The 16,217-nt window shown below is 47.6% G+C and overlaps 1 protein-coding gene across 1 annotated transcript in view; it reads right to left on the bottom strand.

Annotated features, from left to right (window-relative positions):
• Positions 1 to 507: 507 nt before the first annotated feature.
• Positions 508 to 16,217, bottom strand: part of tbkbp1 (TBK1 binding protein 1) — a gene marked incomplete at both ends in the record, with an annotated part of 144,461 nt that continues 128,751 nt past the window's right edge. The window contains 2 exons of the mRNA XM_084322468.1: positions 508 to 636; positions 9,937 to 10,718. Coding sequence (XP_084178594.1) covers positions 508 to 636; positions 9,937 to 10,718 — 911 coding nt within the window. The remainder of the gene's footprint in view (positions 637 to 9,936; positions 10,719 to 16,217) is intronic.

Raw genomic sequence — 16,217 nt, 5'->3', positions numbered from 1 at the left:
ATAAATAAATAAATAAATAAATAAATAAATAAATAAATAAATAAATAAATAAATAAATAAATAAATAAATAAATAAATAAATAAATAAATAAATAAATAAATAAATAAATAAATGGATAAATGAATGAATAAATAAATAAATAAATTACACCATGCCCCTATTTCAGAATCAAAGATGTACAGTATACACGTGTAGCCTCAGAGCTGGACTTGTGTCACGGACCCAGATTGAGAACATTATGAAGACTTCGTGAAGCATACTCGTATTCTTGTCACATATAGAGACACACTGGAACCCACTGTTAAACATGTTCATGGGGCAATTGGACCATGACCCGCAGTTAAAGAGCCGTCGTACACACAACATAAATAGATCATCTATGACTCCGCAAATCTATATTTCACGCCATCCGTGTGAGACTAGGTTTGCCAAAATCTTATATCATGTGTACGTCGTGGCAGCATTCGTGAGCCGGGAGGGTGTGCAGCCTGGGGTTGCCATGGCGATCAGATCTTGCTGTTCTCCAGGTGGGAGTCGATGTGCTTGATCAGGGCGTCGTCGGGGTAACCCACAGGGAAGATCAGTTGACACAGAGGGCAGCTCCGCATGTCACTCTCCTCCGTCTCCATCCATAACTGTGGAGTATGAGCACACACACACACACACACGCACGCACGCACGCACGGACGCACGCACGCACGCACGCACGCACGCACGCACGCACGCACGCACGCACGCACACACACACACACACACAGATCATCCATCAGGATTAAAAGGTCATATTACTCAACTACCATTATACATTGCTATGTTTTTCCTGTATCTCTATCTCTTTCAAATCAAAGCCAGGTGTGAACACAGACAAAGCACAACTACAGTACCTGTCCTTAAACTTGGTTATCTTTTACAAAAGACAAGTCACAGAGGTTTTATATTTGTAGACAGAACAGACATAATCACATTACACTGAACTATATAGACAAAACAGACACAATTGTTATGGTTTGACACCGACCCCAAACGCAACGACACAAGAGAGTAGGATTCAGAGTTGCCAAAAACAGGGGCTTGTTTATTGAGACTAATTAAACAGCACAGAATAGGAAGAGTCTAAACAAGACTGGAATACAAGCAAGGAATGAAATGTTCTGCTGCTCTGCAGCTTCTCCCGAGGTGGTAGTAGGGGGTAGCAGATGCTGACGTCAGAGCCGCTCTGCAGACTTCTCTCGGCAGAATCTCCGAGGTGATGCGGGACCGAGAGAGAGAGAGAGGGAGCGAGTCAACACAGGGTGCAGGTAGAACGAGCAGGAGAACAGGAGAGGTGACTTGTACCCAAAAACAAAAGTTATCCAAGTGAACTAATCTTCGTGTAAACACACACAGTGAGCAATGTTCCAAAACACAATCCCAAGTGAAAAATATCTTCGGTGCAAAAATAGACACCGAGAGCGAAGTCCAAAATACAATCCAATGTGATAATATCTTCGGTGTGAAAAACACACAGTGGGAGATGTTAGGTCAAAATATTATCCCAGTGAAACAATCAAAAAGGCAACCGCTGGGTGAGTGACTGTCTGATAAAAAGGTGGTAATCTTCAGTGTTATAAAAACACACGAAAACGGAATTTGATCAAAGACAGTCATTAAAAACTCACCCAGGCGTTGTGCGTAAAGAGCGCTGGAACAGCAGCGGAGCGAGCGCGTCGCCACGGGAAAAAGGTGTCCAAGAGGAAGGCTTCTTGGATATCCTGGAGGTAAAGCACAGGGAACAACAGCAGCAGCAGGAACGGCGAATGCAAACAGAAAAATATCAAAACGATCCAACAAAACTTGAGTGGGGAAACGGGGTATAAATAATACGGAATTGATTGATTGACAAGCAGTGACAGCTGGGGGATGTGATTGAAAAGCGTGTGGACGGGAGAGAACCAATCAACGACGTCTCTGGGAAGAAGCGTGTGAATGGGGGAATGAAATGATTAACAGAAACAAATGGAAAACAGAGCGAGGTGGTTTAAAGGAACAGAGCGAGTAAGTGAGCAAGGACAGAAACCTCACAGTACCCCCTCCTCCACGGGAGCCACCCGGCGACCAGGCCGACCCGGCTCGTCAGGATGGGCACGATGGAAGTCAGTGATCAAGCTGGGATCCACGATGAGCTGCCGGGAGACCCAGCTACGCTCCTCAGGGCCGTAACCCTCCCAGTCCACCAGGTATTGGAACCCCCGGCCCCGCCGACGAACGCCCATCAACCGGCGGACCTGCCACTGGGGGTGACCATCCACCAACACGGGAGGCGGAGGATCAGGAGCCGGAGGCATAAGGGGACTGAGGGAGACGGGCTTAACCCGGGAGACATGGAACACGGGGTGGATGTGCATGGACGCAGGAAGTTTCAGGCGCAGGGCCGCCGGACTGAGTACCTTCAGGACCTCGAAAGGTCCGACGAAACGGGGGTTGAGTTTCTTGGCCGAGGACCGTAGCGGCAGGTCCCTTGCGGAGAGCCACACCCTCTGCCCAGGGCGGTAAGTCGGCGCAGGAACCCGGCGCCGGTCGGCACCACGACAGGCGCGCTCAGACGTCCGGAGCAGCGCGGTCCTGGTGATCTCCCAAACTCGTCGGCAGCGGTCGAGGTGGACCTGCACGGAGGGAACTGCCACTTCCGCCTCCTGTGCGGGGAAAAGAGGGGGTTGGTAGCCCAGGGAAACCTCAAAGGGTGAGAGGCCGGTGGCGGAACTGACCATAGAATTGATGGAGTATTCAACCCAGGGAAGGAAACGGCTCCAGGATGCCGGTCTCTCGGCTGCCACACACCGAAGAGCAGACTCCACGCTCTGGTTCATCCTCTCCGTCTGCCCGTTAGTCTGGGGATGATAACCAGAGGAAAGACTGACCGTTGCCCCCAATCCCTTGCAAAAGGCCCGCCATACCTGGGAGGTGAACTGGGGCCCCCGGTCAGAGACGATGTCCTGGGGAAACCCATGAAGGCGGAACACGTGGTGAGTCAGGAGGTACGCCGTCTCGGCCGCCGAGGGAAGCTTGGATAGGGCCACGAGGTGAACCCCCTTGCTGAATCGATCCACCACGGTCAGAAGGCAGGTGTTCCCCTGGGAGGAGGGCAGACCTGTGACGAAGTCCAGCGCCACATGTGACCACGGACGGCTCGGAACGGGAAGTGGCTGCAAGAGCCCGGAGGGTGCCTGGTGAGAGGCCTTGCTGCGGGCACAGACCGCGCAGGCCAATACGAACTCCTTGACGTCGTTCCGCATGGTGGGCCACCAGAAACGACGAGCCAGGAAGGAGAACGTGCGATGGACGCCAGGGTGGCAGGCGAACCGGCTGGTATGGCCCCAAAGCAGTACCCGGGACCGGGCAGAGTCGGGGACGAAGAGACGATGCATAGGGACGTTGCTAGGAGCACGCTGGAAGCGTAGGGCACGCCTAACCACACCCTCGATGCCCAAGGTGATGGCTCCAACCACTCGGGCCTCCGGGAGGATGGGAGTAGGGTCCTCAGAGGGTGGAGCCCCCTTGGAGTGTAACCGGGACAGGGAGTCGGCCTTCGTGTTGCGGGAACCGGGGCGGAAGGTCAGCGAGAAGTCGAACCGACTGAGGAAACTGGCCCATCTCGCCTGCCGACCGTTGAGGCGCCTGGAAGCGCGGATGAACGTCAGGTTCTTGTGGTCCGTCCAGATGGTAAAAGGCTCCTCGGCACCCTCAAGCCAATGACGCCACTCCTCCAACGCAGCCACGACCGCCAGCAGCTCCCGATTGCCGGTGTCGTAGTTCCTCTCGGCAGGGAGGAAGCGACGCGAGTAGAAGGCGCAAGGATGCACCTTCTGGTCCGAAAGAGAGCGTTGGGATAGGACAGCGCCCAGGCCAGTATCCGAGGCGTCCACCTCCACAATGAACTGTCTCTTGGGGTCAGGGTGGAGCAGGATAGGGGCGGAAGTGAACCTCTTCTTGAGGGAGCGGAACGCAGCGCATGCCGCTGGGGACCAGTCGAACGGCAGAGCGGGGGAGGTCAGCTTGGTAAGTGGCTCCGCCACTTGACTGTAGTTCCGGATGAACCTTCGGTAGAAGTTGGCGAACCCGAGGAAACTCTGTAACTCCTTCCGAGTGGTGGGTTCAGGCCAATCCTCCACAGCTTGGATCTTGCGAGGATCCGCTCGGGTCAAGCCCTTCTCAACGATGAAGCCCAGGTAGTCGACGGAGTCGGAGTGGAAACGGCACTTCTCCGCCTTGACGAAGAGCCGATTGTGGAGGAGGCGCTCCAGCACACGGCGGACATGCTGGATGTGTTCCTCGAGGGTCCTGGAGAAGATGAGAATGTCGTCCAGGTACACCACCACGAACACCTCCAGCATGTCACGAAGGACGTCGTTCATGAGTGCCTGGAATACCGCCGGGGCGTTGGTGAGGCCGAACGGCATCACTAGGTACTCGTAGTGGCCCCTGGGGGTCTTGAAGGCGGTCTTCCATTCATCGCCCTCACGGATACGGACAAGATGGTAGGCACTCCGGAGGTCCAGCTTGGTGAAGAACGAGGCCTGGGTCAGTGGCTCGAAGGTGGAGCTCATGAGAGGTAGAGGGTACTTGTTCTTGATGGTGATCTCGTTGAGCTGACGATAGTCGATGCAGGGTCGCAGGTCCCCATCCTTCTTACCAACAAAGAAGAAACCGGCCGCCACCGGGGAGGAGGAAGGCCGAATGAGTCCTGCTTCCAATGACTCAGAGATGTAGAGATCCATCGCCTTCTTCTCCGGAACGGTCAGACTGTAGAGGCGGCTGCCGGGAAGGGGAGCCCCTTGGCGGAGGTCGATGGCGCAGTCATAGGGGCGGTGAGGTGGAAGGGCCTGAGCCCTGGATTTACTGAAAACCTCCAAGAGGTCGTGGTACTCGGGAGGTATGGACGAGAGGTCCGGAGGCAACTCACCAGCGGGCCTCCGGGGCGGGGGACAGGACGCCGCCTGCAGACACAGGGCGTGACAGGAGGAGCTCCAGCCCTTGATGGTACCGGAGGACCAGGCGATGTGGGGCTCGTGCAGCGCGAGCCAGGGCCTACCCAGGACCACCGGGACAAGGGGGGATTGGGTGATGAGGAACTGGATTCTCTCGACGTGGTTCCCAGCGATGGTCAGCACGACTGGGCCGGTGCGTTGAGAGATGTCGGCCAGTCGGTGTTGGTCCAACGAGAAGATCTCCAAGGGCCTCACAAGGTCCTCAAGTGGAATGTTGGCTCGGGTAGCGAACTCGAAGTCGAGGAAATTCTCGTCTGCCCCAGAGTGGATGAGGGCCTCCACCGTGGCACGTTGGTCCCCCCAGGCCAGGGTGACGCTCATCAGATGGTCAGGTGGTGCGCGGTGCTGGGAATGGGAAAAACGGCTCACCAGGATCTCCCGGGGTCTCGGCGAGCCTGATCTTTTGGCCGGGTGGGGCAGTCGGCGATTCGGTGTCCCGCACCTCCGCAGTAGAGGCAGAGACCGGACCTGAGCCTTGCCTCACGCTCCGCCTGGCTCAGATGAGAGCGTCCCAGCTGCATGGGTTCCTCCTCGCGAACCGAACGGGGAGGCCTGCTACCACCAGTAGTGTTGAGGACAGGGCGTCCAGGAGTGACGTCATGCGTCCGGGGAATCCGGGGTACCTCAGGAGGTAACAGTCGGGTCCTCTCGCGCCTTCTCTCCAGGAGGCGTCCGTCGATGCGGATGACGAGGCTAAACAGGTCCTCGAGGGAGTCGGGCAACTCCCGGGTAGCGAGCTGGTCCCGGACTGCGTCACTGAGCCCCCTCAAGAAGGTTAGGCGAAGTGCAGGGTCGTTCCATCCACTCTCCACCGCCGCCAGTCGAAACTCCAGGACATAGTCCGTCACCCTGCCGCTCCCCTGTCGGAAAGTCCCCAACCGGGCTCCGGGGTCCAGACCTCGGGCTGGATGGTGGAACACTCTGCGGAGCTCCGCCACGAAGTCTGGATAGGAGAAAACAAAATCTGCATCCATTGCCCAGGAGGAAGTGACCCACTGGGCAGCATGGCCTGAAAGCAAGTTCGTCATATAAGCCACTTGGGACCCTCGAGCAGTAAAACGGCTTGGTTGATGACGGAAAACCAACTCACATTGCATGATGAATGTGGCACACTCCTCGGGATTGCCGTCGAACAGCCGTGGGACGGAGAGACGGGGTTCCCGAGGTGCGGGATCTGCTGGGGCTGCGGTGAATGCTCCTGAAGGATGTGAGGGAAGTAAAGCATTAACGGTGTCGCTCAGCGAGTGAAGCTGAGCGAGAATACCGGACTGTTGTCCCGCCAGAGCGGCCATTGACCCCTGAATAGGCAGGACCTGTTCCCTGAGATCCTGCACCGCAGCCGCAGCCCTCTCTAGTTGGTGACTGTGATCCCTGGTCAACTCGACTTGATTAGCAAGTGCGGTTCTGACCCTCTCTGTGTCGGCTGGGGTCGTCATTTTGGTTGGATCGTAATGTTATGGTTTGACACCGACCCCAAACGCAACGACACAAGAGAGTAGGATTCAGAGTTGCCAAAAACAGGGGCTTGTTTATTGAGACTAATTAAACAGCACAGAATAGGAAGAGTCTAAACAAGACTGGAATACAAGCAAGGAATGAAATGTTCTGCTGCTCTGCAGCTTCTCCCGAGGTGGTAGTAGGGGGTAGCAGATGCTGATGTCAGAGCCGCTCTGCAGACTTCTCTCGGCAGAATCTCCGAGGTGATGCGGGACCGAGAGAGAGAGAGAGGGAGCGAGTCAACACAGGGTGCAGGTAGAACGAGCAGGAGAACAGGAGAGGTGACTTGTACCCAAAAACAAAAGTTATCCAAGTGAACTAATCTTCGTGTAAACACACACAGTGAGCAATGTTCCAAAACACAATCCCAAGTGAAAAATATCTTCGGTGCAAAAATAGACACCGAGAGCGAAGTCCAAAATACAATCCAATGTGATAATATCTTCGGTGTGAAAAACACACAGTGGGAGATGTTAGGTCAAAATATTATCCCAGTGAAACAATCAAAAAGGCAACCGCTGGGTGAGTGACTGTCTGATAAAAAGGTGGTAATCTTCAGTGTTATAAAAACACACGAAAACGGAATTTGATCAAAGACAGTCATTAAAAACTCACCCAGGCGTTGTGCGTAAAGAGCGCTGGAACAGCAGCGGAGCGAGCGCGTCGCCACGGGAAAAAGGTGTCCAAGAGGAAGGCTTCTTGGATATCCTGGAGGTAAAGCACAGGGAACAACAGCAGCAGCAGGAACGGCGAATGCAAACAGAAAAATATCAAAACGATCCAACAAAACTTGAGTGGGGAAATGGGGTATAAATAATACGGAATTGATTGATTGACAAGCAGTGACAGCTGGGGGATGTGATTGAAAAGCGTGTGGACGGGAGAGAACCAATCAACGACGTCTCTGGGAAGAAGCGTGTGAATGGGGGAATGAAATGATTAACAGAAACAAATGGAAAACAGAGCGAGGTGGTTTAAAGGAACAGAGCGAGTAAGTGAGCAAGGACAGAAACCTCACAACAATCATCTTATACTGAATAGGGCAGAGCCCAAACGTTCGAACGTTCGGACCTTCGTTCGTTACGTTGGCGTTCGAATCTAATTAATGGGTTTGAACCTTTTTTTTTATTTTTTTTTATTTATTTATTTTACACGAAAAAAATATATATCAGAATGTGATATATATCAGAATATCACAGTACTATGTGGTGTTTACAATAATTTGAAAGTAATGCACGAACACAGACACAACAGTCTAGTCGAGATGAGGAGGGGTCCCCGTCATACATTATCAGGAAATGAATCAATCATGCAAAAAAGACGGAGAGAGAGAGACTCACTCACACTCACCCGTCTTATTTCATAATACAACGTTTCCGAATGGACGTTTGGATTCAACAAAAAGTAGTAAAGTAGTGTTACAGTAAAGATTTGCCATATTTACAGTATGGTACTGTACTGCAGTACAAGTGGGAAGCACTGTTATTGTACACTACAGTAATATGGGTTACTGTAAAGCAGTATATCTCATGTTTGCTGTACATTACTGTAATTTTACTCTGCACCACATAGGATTGCAAGACAACCTCGGAATATTGAATCTGTTTCAATCGCTACAATTGACAGAGTGCTCAGGGGAAATTAAATGCGCATGAAACAATTGTAGTACAATGTGCCATTTGACCGGAACAGCGACAGAGTGAAGGAGATCGGCCTAATGTTCAGTGCTGTAAACTGGTTACTTTGTGTAGTGCCATGCAGTACACTTACATGACAGTTCATACTGTACAATATGTTGTCCAAAATGCATTATGTTACACAGGAAAAGTTTATAGTTTTTCTCTCTCTCTCTCTTCTGGAATAAAGCGTGTACCAGGGAACCGCTGCACACATTATACGTTGATGAGGCGGGTTTCAATCTGGCAAAAGGTAGAAGGCGTGGAAGAAATCACATTGGACAGAGAGCAACCATTGATGTCCCAGAGAGACTCACTCACACTCACCCGTCTTATTTCATAATACAACGTTTCCGAATGGACGTTTGGATTCAACCAAGTGTGTGCAGTGATGCTGAACTTCCCAGCGGAACACAAGTTACTTAACGTTACACAGGCATGTTATGCACATTAATTAAGCTATGCAGAGCGCAGCTCTTTATCTTGCTAACGTTAAGATAGCAGGAGCCGTCAGCCAACAATGTTGTTTTTTCAACAAATGTATTCACAAAATGGATTACCATCCAAATTATATTGAAGCCTCCCGTGACCAGTAACTATAACCGCAGCAATATGCGCACATGCGCTACGTTATGTGTAAATGTGCGCAGGCACGTGCACACATAGAGCCCAAGGGGTGCTTGAGCACCTGCCCTTTTGAGCCTCATAAAAAGTGCCCTTTTAAAAAAATATATTACACTCATTGAGGGACACGAAGAAGTCAAGTCTGATGTGATTTGGGAATCTCAAAAACAAATCGGGATTGGAATAAAAATGCATTTATATTAAACAATACAGAATATACAGCACTTCTTGGGGTCTGTAGGGTAAGCACTTATTCCCTCCCCCCTGAAAATTTATGGAGATGTATGGGCCTTTTAAGTCAGTGATAAAAGTGTCTTTCAAGGATAAGTGAGCTCCTGCACTGATTATTATAGTTCAATATTCAATATTTGATCACCAAAACTCCCCAAAAAGCATAAAAAGGGGGCCCCCCGCCCGAAAAGGGCCCTTAAAAATCATGCTTGCGCGCTTTGCGCGCTCGGTTAAAACACACACAGGTATAGTGCCCTTTTCAGCCTTTGAGCACCTGCCCCTCTAAAGTCCTGTGCACGTCCCTGAATGTGCGCTATGTGCCTAAAGTCAAGACTCGACAGTACTGAACCAGAACAATTATTTAGGAGCAAATCTTTTGCATGATTAAAAACGACGGTACGAATGTCCATTCGAAAAATCCTGGCGAAGTTCTAAGCCCAAAAACAGGCTTTGGGGACAGCTCTAACACTGAACTATATAGACAGAACAGACACAATCATCTACACTGAACTATATAAACAGAACAGACACAATCACTTTGTTAAGTGTATAGGTTTTGTCTTTGAAGACATCATAAAACATGAACCTTGATGAATGCAGCCAAAAATGTATAGCTTCCTTGCGCAAAAAAGACATAGCACTATAGTCCATTACTTTTCTGATAACTGCAATCACTGCATAACTCACATTTTCAGGTGTAGAGAAAATAATAATATAAGTCTCTTTTTTTGACATTAAGTAGAATACACTCTACATTATATTCCAGGGACAAAAAAATGTAGACAATATAATGACAACATTCAGTCTGCAATCACTACCTTCTCTCGAGAAACTGAAGAAGTGATCACAAGAAAAAGAGGTAACGCTATGGAGCCAGACTCACATTGATGGAGGGCCAGGACTGGGCGTGGTCTGCAGGCAGGTACCCTTGCGGGTGGCAGCTGAGGGTGTTGGGCCTCTGGGGAATGGGGAACGCCGAGCAGGACGCGGGGCCTCTCATGACACTGTTGACCACGGTGGCGGAGGGCACGCCCAGCGTCCGCGGCGGGCTGATGGGCTGATGAGGACAGGCCCACTCCTCCTCGTCCTCGGAGGATTGAGTCGGCCGGGGGCCCGGCGTGGACGAGGCGGGCTCAAAATGCAGGTGGGACACCTCGGACAGCGGGAAAGGCATCTCTCGCGAATGCCGCATGGAGCTCTCCCCCAGGCCCCCCTCCCCACCCGCATGGAGAGGAGAAGGGGGCCCTCTGTGTTTGGGTCCACCGTGGGGAGAGCCTATGTGTACCGGCTGTGTCTTGGGGTAGCTCTCGCCGTAGGGCCGGGGTTTGGGAAGGGTGGAGGCGGGGTCCAGGGCGAAACGCGGCGGCCTCTGATAGGCAGAGGGATCTGCTACCTCGGAGTAGCTCCGCCGGCCCTGGAAACTGGCCCTCAGGTGGTGGCTGGTGGGCCGGCAGGAATAAGACGCCGGCCCGTTGCCCACGTCCAGCAAGGGAGAGCGGCGGTGCATGTCCGGGGAGAGGCGCTGGAGCACCGGAGAGCGTCTCTGGGCGATCGGGGAGTGGTGCAGAGGAGGAGGGACAGGAGAGTGACGCTGGTGGTGGACAGGAGAGGGGCGCTGTGACACCGGAGAGTGGCGCTGGTGGTGGATGGGAGAGTGGCGCTGGACTGAGGACACATACACAGGAAGAGATGTGTCAAAACTAAGGCTGTCAAAGTTAACGCAGTATTAGCGCGTTAACGCACGATTCTATTACAGTTTTTCTCAATTGCTTTGGTGCATTTCTCTGATCAGAATTAGTTCTCATAACTCTTAGTTCAACCTCCACAACATTTTGTCATTTATGCACATCATAGTAGCAGTTTCTCATTCCTCCGAACAAATTGCAAATGCTTTTGGACATGCATCAATTGCTTTCATACAATTCTCTGCTGTTTTATAACATTATCATTTGCTTATGTCATGTCAGTCAAAATGAACTATACTTATGACTGCTGAATAGTCATTCCCTATAAAACTAATAGTCCTCATTTCATTGCTTGAGTCATTCCATACAAAAATGTTGAACTAGTTGTCAAAATCTGTCAATCACAATGGCTGAGGCTGGTCGAAGGGTGCAGCCAAATGTTGAGAGAACCACTGTAAATAAAATTACTGTATTCAAACATTTCATCAGGAGAGCAGGTGTGTATACTGGACAGTAATTCAGCACTATACAATCTGCACTGCACTACTGCCATTGTGTCATACATGAAGCTTGCAGTGGGACAAGAACTTGTCACTTTTTACATTTTGCATTTAGACAGCTTTACTGCAGCACAGATTTACTGTATTGTAGTGTAAAGTAGTGTTACAGTAAAGATTTGCCATATTTACAGTATGGTACTGTACTGCAGTACAAGTGGGAAGCACTGTTATTGTACACTACAGTAATATGGGTTACTGTAAAGCAGTATATCTCATGTTTGCTGTACATTACTGTAATTTTACTCTGCACCACATAGGATTGCAAGACAACCTCGGAATATTGAATCTGTTTCAATCGCTACAATTGACAGAGTGCTCAGGGGAAATTAAATGCGCATGAAACAATTGTAGTACAATGTGCCATTTGACCGGAACAGCGACAGAGTGAAGGAGATCGGCCTAATGTTCAGTGCTGTAAACTGGTTACTTTGTGTAGTGCCATGCAGTACACTTACATGACAGTTCATACTGTACAATATGTTGTCCAAAATGCATTATGTTACACAGGAAAAGTTTATAGTTTTTCTCTCTCTCTCTCTTCTGGAATAAAGCGTGTACCAGGGAACCGCTGCACACATTATACGTTGATGAGGCGGGTTTCAATCTGGCAAAAGGTAGAAGGCGTGGAAGAAATCACATTGGACAGAGAGCAACCATTGATGTCCCAGACCAACAAGGAGGGAATATTACAATGTGTACAGTGTGTACAGTAATGTGTAACTGTAGATGTCAAATGGCTGTGCAAATAGTGTTTAGTGCTGTCTTGAGCATTTTCAGGTAGTGTCACCAATATCTAACTTTTTTGCATTGGAAAACACTTACAGAGTGATCTGTCATAATGAAAACATGAGAAATCCATTTGACTATCTTGTTCATAAACAATGGTGTCAGGACTTTTCATTTTGATGACACTGACACTTTCATTGACATGAATACTTGCTTTTGAAAAAGGAACTGTCCATTTTGAGCAAGTTACCGCTTTTGCAGGTTATCAACTAGGTTTTGCAGTTTGTACTAATTGTTTTGAGAAATGCACTAACTGTTGTGCAAATGTAAATAGTGATGTGAGAAATGCACCAAAACGACTGAGAAAAACTGTATGTTCGTTTTAGTTATTTTGTGCATCATTCTGTTTTGAATTTGATGCAAATTTGCAATGCATGAGGGTCATCCTTTTGTGTTAAATGGCTGCATAAAGCGAGCATTTGTTGACTCTCATGTTGAATGAATGAATGAATGAATGAATGAATGAATGAATGAATGAATGAAAACTTTATTTAACAGATTGCAGAATGGGTACAATACAGTACGGCTCAATACATACAATTGTTAAGGGGATGCAGACCTGAGAAAGACGTTTGTCTTGTTTCCATCAGGGTCCCCCATTTTCAATTCATATAGACATTTATGACATACACAACATACATGACATTTATGGCATAGGGACATATAGGTATTTAGTACTGATACATTTGTGACATAAGCGGTATTCAAATATACAGTACTGTTACCCCTAGATCCTGACAGAGTATATACATATGATGGGGAGGGGGGACTGTACATTAGGAGGGGGTGGGTGGGTGGGAGGGAAATACACATACGGCGGGGAGGGAATATATACATGCGGTGGGGAGGAGACTGTCTATTAGGAGGTGGTGGGGGTTTTGGGCATTTACGGTGGCCAGTTTCGAATTGCAGCCTCCCGTAGGTGCTCTTTAAGAGCGGTTTTGAATGTGGGCAGGGATTCACATTCCTTTACAGCTTTGGGTAGGGCGTTCCACATTGTTGTGGCATAATTGCGAAACGTGTTTAGTCCCTTGTTTGAGCCGAATCTGGGTTTAACATGATTTGTTGAGCTTCCTCTGGTGTAGTGGTTGTGGTATTCACTGACCTTTGGGGAGTATTTTGACATGTACATGGGCACCCCGGTCGTATAGTGTATCTTGTAGACCAGGCCCATTGCAAGTTTCTGTACTCTGTCGTCTACTCTAAGCCATCCTAGGTTGTCAAAGTGGGCAGGGGTGAGGTGGGTTCTGGGGTTCAGGTCAAGTAGTAGTCTGACCAGTTTGTTTTGTGATGTTTGTAATTTTGTTTTAAGCGCCTTTGAGGTGCTTTGGTACCATGAGGTGCACGCATAGTCATAGTACCCTTGAATGAGTGCTCCTGCCAGAGTCTTCAGGGTATTCTTGTTTACCAGAGAGTAGATCCGGTACAAGAATCTAGTTCGTTGGTTGACTTTTTTTATTACATTGGATGCCATTTTGTCACAGGAAAGATTTGCCTCTAGGATGGAACCCAGGTAGGTAATTTCGTCTTTCCTTGTGACAATATTGTCACCCACTGTAACTGAGAAGCCGTCGGTCTTGCTGAGTTTGTTATTTGAACCGAAGAGAATGGACTCCGTTTTGCCCATGTGTAATGATAGTTTGTTATCAGCGAGCCATATGCAGATTTTGCCTAGTTCCGTGCTGAGGGTTTTTTCAACCTGCAACTTGTTCTTGTCAGAGACCAGCAGGGCTGAGTCGTCCGCAAACAGGAACAAGTTGCAGTCACAGGCTGACGACATGTCATTTGCATAAATTAGGAAGAGTAGCGGTCCTAGTATGCTTCCTTGTGGAACACCACAGCTCACTGTGAGGGGGGGGGGGTAGAGTACCGTTTACCTCATTCATTCATTCATTCATTCATTCATTCATTCATTCATTCATTCATTCATTCATTCATTCATTCATTCATTCATTCATTCATTCATTCATTCATAGTGTTTAGTGCTGTCTTGAGCATTTTCAGGTAGTGTCACCAAGATCTGACTTTTTTGCATTGGAAAACACTTACAGAGTGATCTGTCATAATGAAAACAGATGTTGATAAGAGTATTAAAACTTGGAACTTGAAAAAGATCCGTTTAAGGTAGATACATTTTTTTATGAGTTAACTATGGACAATCATGAGATTAATCAGATTCAATATTTTAATCGATTGATGGCACTAGTCAAAACATAACAAAATGGCACAAAAACAGTAGACACTTATTACTAGGGAGGCACTGAGCACTGGTTCTGGGATAACAGACCGATGCCAGGCTAACGCAGGGTATCGTATCAGAGGATTTCCCCCAGGACTAAAATGTGATACCATGACCTGTAGAGCATGTCAGAAACCAACCAGAAGACTTGACTTCAGCATAATGCATAGTAGAAGTATGTTAGATTTCTCTAATGGAGACAAATGGATTATATCTCAACCATTTCTGACCAAAAACTTGCAGCCATGCAGTGCTGTTGATAACAAACTCAATCTCTTATCTCTCATAATCTTATCATTTTGAAGAAGGTCCTTCTTGCATGTTGATGATTGAGTCATGCCCTTCAGTCCCTACCTCAGCATTCAGCTCTATTACCCATAATGAGAGAGGAAGCATGGTATGGTCGTGTGGTCGAGGTGTGAAAAGGGATGGGGCGTTTACGTTCTTATACAGAACTTTACTGTGCCTTCCAAAAGAGAGAGAAACAACACACACCTAACTTCTAGCCTGAACTTGTGCTAATTTAAAAATGCAGTTGATTCAATTCAAGCAATTTGCCTGGACTGAATCATATATATTAGGGCTGTCAGTTTATTGCGTTAGTTAGATTAATTAATTACACAGCAAATTATCGCGTTATGAAAATTTACTCAAAATGTCCCGCTTTTAATAAGGTATGAGCAGGTTAAACACCTTTTTTTGTTGGTAAATCTATTCCATAATTTCCGACCTACAAACAACTCTTATATGTTGTGTAGACGTTCGTGTAGATGTGGTGGCTGCTAACGTTACATTTGTTCCTAATGTGTGCTCAGTGCTCAGTATGTATGTGATGACGACACGACACACAAGAGTAATAATTATTTGTGTCGTGTCATCATCACTGAGCACACTGAGCACACATTAGCAACAGATGTAACGTTAGCGCCCACCACATCTACACGAACGTCTACACAACATATAAGAGTTGTTTGTAGGTCGGAAATTATGGAATAGATTTACCAACAAAAAAAGGTGTTTAACCTGCTCATACCTTATTAAAAGCGTGGGGCAGGAGCAGCACGGATAACTTGGTTCTGTATCGTGCTTCCATTCAAACAGACGGCAACACACGTGACGTCAAGTCTCGCTCGCGTGAGACTTCCTCTCTAGATACTCTTCAATGCCTGGCCAGGGTACTCCTGGGTCCTAGTGCCCCCCCAAGTTACACTATTATGTCATGCACATGTATTTTATATGTTAATAAAATTGCATTTATCTTTAGTCCTAATTCTGTCACTGTTTGATGTCACAAAGAAGGGTGTATCCGAAAGCTGCCTACAACATTTGTAACATGTGATGAAAAAGTAAACAAATAATTAACTGTATTAGACACTTGTTAATGATGAATAGGCTTCACTTTAGATTGGCCCCCACGATAGCATCTGCAAATGATTTATAGATGTTTTATGAATGTCTTAACAAATCATTTGTTGAACATGAAAAATAAATGGAGACACAGTATACCGGTAGTCGTTTTTTCATATCCATTTTTCAAAGCATCTACAAATGTGTTACTACACATTAAACAACATTATTTAATGATGAACAAATCAAGTACAAACAATGTTGATAATGAGTTATAAATAATGTAGAACTAATCTGTAAATGTTATACAAATATAGTTATAAATGATTTAATAATCATTTATGAATGTATATAAATGGTTTGTTCATGGTTAGTTCATTATCTACAAATACCTTATAAATGTATTATAACAGGGTGTTATTATAAAGTGCTACAGAATAATCAGATTCTAGGGACATCTATGGATCTCAGCGAATGTATTCCCAGTGTCAGAAATACTGTGTCTGTTACTAGGCTTGAGTAAATTGTAATGAACCAAATGAGAATA

This window comes from Notolepis coatsorum (genome assembly GCF_963971535.1).
Source record: "Notolepis coatsorum genome assembly, chromosome: 10".
NCBI classification, from domain to species: Eukaryota; Metazoa; Chordata; class Actinopteri; order Aulopiformes; family Paralepididae; genus Notolepis; species Notolepis coatsorum.
The sequence above is the reverse complement of the archived record's forward strand: the minus strand, read 5'-3'. Positions and strand labels throughout refer to the sequence as shown.